Below are 9027 nucleotides of genomic sequence, written 5' to 3' on the forward strand. Positions count from 1 at the left end.
TCCTTTGGGGATGTACTCCCTGCTGCACACACCGACCACCTGCAGAAAGACACACACACACACAGGTTACAGAAGAGATCCATGCGGTCTTTGAAGTGGCTGTGTAGTCTGAATATCTGTGCACCCAAAACTGTGTGTTATATTGGTTTGAATACATGTAAATCCTACGTTCCCAGTTTCTTTGAACTAATCTAATGCAATAACCAGTCGAACAAAATAAATGTAAATCAATTCACGTTTTTTTTTGGAAATGTTTTTAAAAATGCGTAATAATGTGGCAATACTTGAAAAGTGAAATGTACCTGCTTATAATATGACCGAGAGATAGATGTGATGAACTGTTCATGGACACATGATGCTCTCTTTAAGAGAACACACACATGAACAACAATATTTTTTTACTGAAGTTGCGGAGTGTGTGTTGTAGTGCCCATCCATCAGCGATATGTGTCATTAGGTCCAATAAGTCTTATTATATGTTCATCCAGCTGTCAACACACACTGATGATTAATGGGCCAATTTCACACCTCAGTTCCTTGTGTGTGTGTGTGTGTGTGTGTGTGTGTGTGTGTGAGAGTGAGTGTGGTTGGAGGAAAAACTGTAAAAACTCTTCTCTCTTTCTCTCATCACACCTCCACTCGTCGCCACAAAAAACTGCTGCCACTTCAGAAGCTTCAGGGCAGAAACATCAAAAAATACCAAACTGTTCTCTCCTTAATTTCATTTCTAATTCAATCAAAGAACAAAAAAAGGGAGGAAGAGGAGGAGGAGGAGGAGACAAGAGAGGGATTATGTGGCGACTAGACGCTAGGCTCCAGTCGTGAATGGTGGGGAAGCACACACACACACTTGATTCATGTACAGCCCACACATACAGGCGTCTTTTCCAAACCCCTGGTGACATGGGAAATCCCCCCCCCCCCACGCCCCCAAAGACATTAAGTGTTTCTGACTTATTAACAGACTTTTACAATGCTTCTTTCTTTGACCCAAATCTCCTTTGATCAAACTCCCATCCTCAGCCTTTCCCTTCTTCCTCCCCGTGGTCCAGATAAATATTAGCTGATAGCCTATCAGCGTCTCTCTCTCTCTCTCTCTCTCTCTCTCTATCAGCGTCTCTCTCTCTCTCTCTCTCTCTATCAGCGTCTCTCTCTCTCTCTCTATCAGTCTCTCTCTCTCTCTCTCGCTCCTTCACTCCTGCAGCAGATAAGACCCTGATGAGAAAATCTATGCGATCACGCCACAAACAAACTCAGAAAGTGTCAAAATTGCCACAGCCCTTTGACCTGCAGTCATGCACTTTTTTTTAAACTGAAAAACAACGCTTCAGTCCACCGTGACAGCAGTGTGATGACTTTGGAATCGGTTTAGTAGAAACAAATCTTAGTTTTTAAGGTTCATTTTGATGCTTTGGCTCAAATGTATCTTGTGATTCTTGGCTTTTTTAATTAAAGCTGTTGCAAAATGCTGATTTAATAATTATGTTTCAACCTGCAGAAGCTAAACTAAAGCTAAACGTTTGTCCTGTGCAATACCTCTCTGATATCACATCTCAGTTTCAACCTTTGACGAGTTGACTTTTTGACTTTTTCAACTCCTTTCGGATCAATGGCTAGAACTTTTTCCGTGCAGCTTTGTGGAAAAAAGTCACAAGGTTTCTGTTTGGCTAGTTGAGAAACATCGACACAGGAAATGTGTCATGATTTCTGTTCTCTGCCCGGTAACAAAACTGACGGATAATGTTAAAGTTGTGATCTTACAAGCTACCGTTCCTGGCTTCTGAAAGTTGTCCAATTTGAGGTAAAATGTCCAGGTTTCAAGGCATAAAGCTTAATAAAAGACAAAAACCTCATAGACCAACACATATTTAACTTGTGAGGAATCTGAAGGGTCAAAATTGACGTGAAAACTCATTAAATATCACAAAAATCAGCGTTTGACAAAATTACTTTCAAAATGTGGAACTGCGCCCACTGTCTGCAGGCAGAGGAACTGCATACGTCTGAAATTACATGTAATGCATGAGATTTCTGTGTGTGTTTTGGCCCCGGGCGTTTCTCACTCTCACACAGACTCCTCTCTGTAATGTGTGTGTGTAGTTTTTTTGGCGAGACACGACCCCCTCTTCATTACATGACTGACATCTGACTCACGAGTGTGTGCAGATGGTTTACTCTGTGCGGGAATAATGGAGAGAAAGTTTGTGCAAATGACTCTGTGTGTGTGTGTGTGTGTGTGTGTGTGTGTGTGTGTGTGTGTGTGTGTGTGTGTGTGTGTGTGTGTGTGTGTGTGTGTGTGTGTGTGTGTGTGTGTGTGTGTGTGTATGACTGACCTCTTTGCTGTCGGCCAGGTGTTTGAAGTTGAGGTTTCGGGGCAACGAGGCCTCTGCTCTTGTCGTGGCGTCGCCGTCTGGCCCTGCCTCCCACGCCGTATCCTTGACCATGTACGTGCACTTCCCCTCGAACTCGGCCTCCGTCCACCGGGTCATGTCTGCGTCATCCATCTCCATCTCCATGTCCAGGTCCGTGTCGGCCATCGCCTCTGAGCCGGAGCTGCTGGTGCTGGTGGTGGCCGTGGCGGCCAGCTTGGCTCCGTGGTGCGATTCTTCCTGCTCCATGGTGTGCGCCCCCTCACTGGTCAACATGGCCGAGCTATGAGAGGTCGCCTGTTTGAGAGACAAAGGGAGAGAGACAATTAGATATTTAAAATGTGTGTATCCCCTAAAGGAGAGCCCCTCATTTGCAACTAATCGTGACATTTTGAATGATTTTGTTTCTGTCTTTCTGGAAATTCAACAGAACAATCGAAACTGCAGACACAGTGAAACATGGCTCTATTAATTGAAAAAAACAACATTTTTATGGAAAGACAGAAAGGAATAAAGAAAGGAGGGAGGTAAAAACACACCATGAGAGGCAAAAGGAGACCAATTAAAAGAAGGTATATGAAGAGAAAGTAAAGGAAGAATTAAAGAAAGCAGAGGCTTGACTAAATGGAAAGAAAACTAAATAATGCAAAGACAAAAATATATATGAAAGAGTGGAATAAAAGAGGGCTAGTTTAAGGAGCAAGTTTAATAACTATAAGAAAAGATAAGGAGAGAATAAGGGAGGAAGAGGAAACCCTGAGAGGCAAAACGAGGAGAAAGGAAAATAGAACGATAGAAAGCGGCGACAAGAGGGTGAAAAAGAAAGCTGCAGTCAGAACAAAAGGAGATATGAGAGTGACTAAGATAAGAAATAAAAAAGAGGAGGACAAAAGATAAAGGAGACAGAGAGAGGAAGGCAGGGAGAAAGAGCTGTGATTATCGTGAGGGTGACTCAATGAGGGGGGTCTGACTAACACTGTTGTCACCCACACACACACACACACACACACACACACACACACACACACACACACACACACACACACACACACACACACACACACACACACACACACACACACACACACACACACACACACAGAAACAGACGGGAAGCTGTTTGTCTTGTCAACTATTTACAGAAAACTAATTTGGGAAACAATTAGGGGATCGTCCAAACCAAAATATCACATATGTTATTGAATCCCTTTTTTTTTTACTCCGAGGTAATAAAATAAATATTATCCGTCCGTGTTTCCCACATCCCAAATTAAACTGATTGATTTCTCACTGATCTGCCGTCTGAAAGCCTCGGTGTAAGATTTAAGATGAGTCAGGCGGAGACACTTTGATCAAAGAGGAACAAAGAGGAACTCAACACGTGTCTCGTAGAAAAGTGACAAAAAACCTTCCTCTTTTTAAGAATTTAAAGTCTAACTGATGTATTTCATAAGTTATGAACCAATGGCATCCACTCCTCATGAAATGGTAACAATCAAAGAGCAAAAGCTGCTAGAAATATTGCACTTAATCCATGTTTTCTGCTTTGGGATCTTCCTTTTTAATGAGGCTGCAGCGTATCTTTCGGCCTTTAATGTAGTGTGGTTTTATTTTATTAACCTGCATCTTTATTTACTATGTTTGATCTTTTATTTGGCTTTTATCAATGTACATTTCCCTGCCGTTGGACAAATAAAGAAGTGTTTAATATGAATTCAAAGTTTTGCTTCATGCTTCAACACTCTTAACTTCTCTAGATTTCCTTTGCAGTCGTTTTGTGTGTTTGTTTGCATGAATTGTGCATAAATGATTCGTTTTTCTGGAAGAAGATTATTCAGATTATAGAGTTTGAACTCTCCCCTGTTTCCTCCCTATGTACCCCCCCCCCCCCCCCCTCCTCTCAGCTCTTCCTGGGGTTGAAGCTGGAGGAAGGAAACGCTGTCTGTGTCTGAATGAAGCTAAAATTGGAAGCAGAGTGGCACTGCAGCGGAACCGGCAAATCATCCCGACTCCCAGCGTGTGTGTGTGCGTGTGTGTGTGTGTGTGTGTGTGTGTGTGTGTGTGTGTGTGTGTGTGTGTGTGTGTGTGTATAAGTGTGTGTTGGTAAGGAACAGGGGGGGCTGATGAGGAAAAGGGAGCGCCAAATCTTTTCCATTTGGGGGGCCACAGCAGCACAAACAAAACTTCAAACGTGATCCCACCCAAGACACACACACACACACACACACACACACACACACACACACACACACACACACACACACACACACATACAGACACACGCACACACACACACACACGCGCAGATATCCAGTCAGGAAAAACATGCTGCTCATCCCACGCAGGCGAGCGGAAAGCAGCAGATCTTTTCAGTGACCACACTGAAGTCTGTGAATACTTCTGAAGCCGCAAGAAACACAATTAATGCACATCGAACTGAACCGAAAACACCCAAACACGGACTTTAATGAACTGCTTTAGGGTTAGTTGAAAGCAATAATATATTCCCCTTAATATTCATGCTTTCAGCTAACATGTGAATGTTGTTGACACGATACATTTAATTAAAGTCAACGTTTCAGTTTCTCATTGTGAAGTCACTGCTAACTGCTTCTGCTCCTAGAAAAGATCCAAAGACACGGAGTAAAGTCGCCTCAAATAATTAAAAAAAGGAAATTTTAACATTTTAAATCCTTTAAGGGAACACACACTGGAACAAAAACGGAGTCTAATAAGCCAGAAGCCTCATCATCTCTGCATATTTACTAAAATGTAGTTTTGCAACACTTTTTCTTGCTCAAACTTTCAAGAAAATGATTAAAAGCCCTCATGAGAATCTTTCATAAAAAGTAGATTTTCTTTGCCTCAAACACATCCTGCATTTACTTTAAGACTACAACTCAAAGCAAATCAAAAAAATGTATTTAAATCCAACAAAATACATTTTTTGAATTGTAAAACTATGACATTTCCAGCAATAAAAAGTCATTCCTCCCACAGCAACAGTTTCTGCTCTATTTGCCATTTAAATGAACCGTATTTTTCTTTAAAAATGACCAGAAATGGAAATGTTTCTCAATATTTCAGCAGATTCATCTTTGCATTAACAGCTGCAACATCGAGAACTAATACTGAAACCCAAAAAAAACATGAAAACATTTCACCTCTCACATTCAGACCAACTGAAAACACCAAAGCTGCACAGTCAGAGGAATTTTTAAAAGATGATGTGCAAATGTAATAAAGTCAAGTCAAGATGAAACTGAGTGAGCTGTTCAACCAGAGCCCAGGGAAAACAGCCATTTCATTTAAATCCAAAGAGGAGGACAAAGTCAAATTCTCAGTGATGACAGGACACTTTTTCCGGCAATTTCAAACTTTTTAGTCCCGCTTGCTTTGTTAAAAAAACAAATCAAAACTCCTTAAAGTGTGCAACAAATCCTGAAATCCCAAATGTAAGATCTGAAGAAACAGCTCAAGGGAAAAGAGCTCCTGACAGCAGTCACAACAATATAAATACCTTTAAAAAAGTGCAGGAAAATAACCAGAATCACCTCTATAGCAGCTTATAAATGATTTGTAAATATGGAAAGTCAGATATAAAAACCTCTTTGAATTTCCAGGCAGAAACAAGCACAACAAAGACAGAACAATCTAATATCTAACTTTAAGTTTGGATTCAAGAAAACCAAAACAAGTCTATTATTTTACTTAATTGGTTCTTATAATCCCGAATAATTAACTTCGTTTTTTTATATTAAAATGACAAAACAACAACAACAGAAAAGAAGCTCAAATAGATGCTTTTTTTTAAAATACAAAGAAGGGTTTAGAAAGTTCGCTCGTCCTCTCTGATGGCTCCGTACTCACCGTGTAACTTTGGTCCCATCCACACATATGGACGACCGGTCAGATCCTCTGCGTGTGTGCGTGTGTGTGTGGAGGACAGGTGCAGTTCTCCCCTTATGTCCGTCCCGATCCGAGCGCTGATACTCCACGGGTATGTGTCAAAGTGTGTGTGTGAGTGTGAGTGCGAGTGTGTGTGATCCACTCGCTGTCCTGTGTTCAAATGCCTCACAATGCCGACATCCATCTGACTAAGCTGGAGAGAGGGCAGGCTCTCTCGCGACAGACCGCGCCCCCTCCGTGCTTACCCCTCCTCCTGACCACGCCCACATCACTACCCCCCCCCCCACACACACACAGAAAAAAAACACACTTTTCTTCGGAAGCAGCAGGAGCTTTCACCTGAGGACATGAGCGACACACACACACACACACACACACACACACACACACACACACACACACACACACACACACACACACACACACACACACACACACACACACAAAACTTTTTTATGCATGAAAATAAAGTTTACTTACAATGATGATGCTGTGTGTATGTGAGTGTGTGTGTGTGTGTGTGTGTGTGTGTGTGTGTGTGTGTGTGTGTGTGTGTGAAATGGCTGTTAGCAGTCTGAAAGGTGGTAAACAACGTGTGTGTATATGGTGTGTGCGTGTTGAGGGGGAGCATTGAGTCACTGTCACAGGATGTCCCTCTCTTCCCCAGGAAAACACACACACACACACACACACACACACACACACACACACACACACACACACACACACACACACACACACACACACACACACACACACACACACACACTGCCTCTAGGGGGCAGGACTGGTCTGCCCTCGTTTCTTCCATTTAAAATGACTCCCTTCTCCTATTGTCTCCGTCCCTCACTTTCTCTCTTTTAAGTGACTTTACATCAAGTTTCTAAATTAAATCTCAATTATTTCCGTGTGGAAACATACAAGTTGATTAAAGAGGACATATGCTGCTCACTTTCAGGTTCATATTAATATTAAGTGTCTCTCCTGGGACACGTCTCCTTGCTTTGATGTTCAGAAAGCTCTTTATAGTTCTCATACTGTCTGTGCTGCAGCACGACTTTCCACCCTCTGTCTGAAACCATAGCCCAGTCCACCGCTCACAGATGTCCCGCCCCACGCCCTATCACGTACTATGTGTTAGAGCGCGAGTGTTACGTAGTGGTGTCCTTATTTTCCGGAAGTAAATAGGAACTTTTAGCTGGGATTTTAGCCTTTGCAGACCATTGACATGCACGAAAACCTATACAACGCACTACAGGAAAGGGACAAGCACAAAAATGATAACAGGGTCCCCTTAAAGTCTTGCTAAATTATCCGAAATGGATGTAATTAACATACAAGAGTGACAATGGGGCAAGGCACATGCAGACATGACTCCAATATGTAAAAGAGAATACGATTATAAACTATCAGGCATTGGTCAAACATGGGAGATGTTGAGTCACTTCCTTTGTAACGAATTTCGCTGGATATTTATAATGGAATTAAAGCACTGGACGAAGATTACAAATATGAGGGAGGAAATCCCCCTTGTTTCCTGGCCCTTTATGTGCTGATGTGATCTGAGATTCCTTAACAGCTTAACACTGCATCATTCCCAAGGTTCCCGGGGTCACTGACCTCGTTCTCCTCCTCTTGTTTCTCGAGCAAATGATTATACTTCTTCCTTACAGTTCTCTAAATGAGGAGAGCGAGACGCTACATTTGGAGTCTCTTTTCTGTGTGTTTGACTTCAGAGTCAGACTTTTTGGGAGGTTGCAGAAGTTTGACTACTGCATTTGGAAGATTTCTGTTGTAATTATTTTGTCAAAATTGCTCTCTTTCAACTTTTATTACTCTTTATTGAAACTAATATGTCAAATTATCGATTTGTTTGCCTTTTTTCCTCCTGTTTTTCTGCTTTATATCAGTTCATAACCAACTAAATGTTGCATGCATGAAACAGCTCTCACTCTGTTATAACAAAAGCTTCCTCGCTCACTAACACTGGAAATTCCCATCTAATTGTCCCCCCGACTCCCAATTTACCTCCCACTCACTGCCTCACCCCCCTCCCCTCCGTCCCTTTGATTTACCCACTATATTTACAGAAATGATTTTCCACACTGACCTCTCTTTTTCCATCACTTTTCTCTCTGTATTTATTCTCTTGATGCCCCCCCTCCTACAAATTAAACCAATCCAGAAAAAGCGGCGATGTTCCTCTTCTAGCGTTGTCATTTAATGGCACGAAACATCCTAAAGATGTGAGCGAAAAATAAGGATTAGAAGAATAATGCTGAAATGAAAGAACATCGGAGTTTGATGGAAAATCAACACCAAAAATATATTTGAAAAGTGCAGAATAAAAACAGGTCAGCTCAAACTGTTCCTTATATTGATTAGATATTGATTGTAATATTGTTTAAAAATACATTGGAGTCAAAACCTGGTTGAAATAAGACATTTTAATCAGATTAAAAATAGAAATATTGTTAAATACACGGTGTTTTTATTCATGTGAATTAGTTTTCCTTCAGAAAAGCTATCCAGTTTCAGTGGTTTGTGTCAAATTCAGCTGGCAGTAATTAAAGAAAATGATACATGTTGTCCTCTGAGACATTAACAAAGTGGATAGTCACACTGTTCCTGATTAACTTTAAAAAAGGAGACCTGGAAAAAACTGGTAAGGTTCACTTTTTGGGAGAAAAGTTGAATTTTGGATGTATCTGCATTTTTTGCCGGGGTTAAACCTGCGTCAAAGTGACAG

The 9027-nt window shown here is 41.5% G+C and overlaps 1 protein-coding gene across 1 annotated transcript in view; it reads right to left on the reverse strand.

The window, feature by feature from the left end:
• prdm1a (PR domain containing 1a, with ZNF domain) overlaps positions 1 to 6454 on the reverse strand; it is a 14866-nt gene extending 8412 nt beyond the window's left edge. The window contains 3 exon segments of the mRNA XM_063880043.1: positions 1 to 39; positions 2334 to 2666; positions 6240 to 6454. The exon segment at positions 1 to 39 is cut by the window's left edge and continues 81 nt beyond it. Of these exon segments, the coding sequence (XP_063736113.1) occupies positions 1 to 39; positions 2334 to 2666; positions 6240 to 6266 (399 nt within the window). The 5' untranslated portion in view covers positions 6267 to 6454.
• Positions 6455 to 9027: the final 2573 nt, after the last annotated feature.

This window comes from Eleginops maclovinus, chromosome 3 (genome assembly GCF_036324505.1).
Source record: "Eleginops maclovinus isolate JMC-PN-2008 ecotype Puerto Natales chromosome 3, JC_Emac_rtc_rv5, whole genome shotgun sequence".
NCBI classification, from domain to species: Eukaryota; Metazoa; Chordata; class Actinopteri; order Perciformes; family Eleginopidae; genus Eleginops; species Eleginops maclovinus.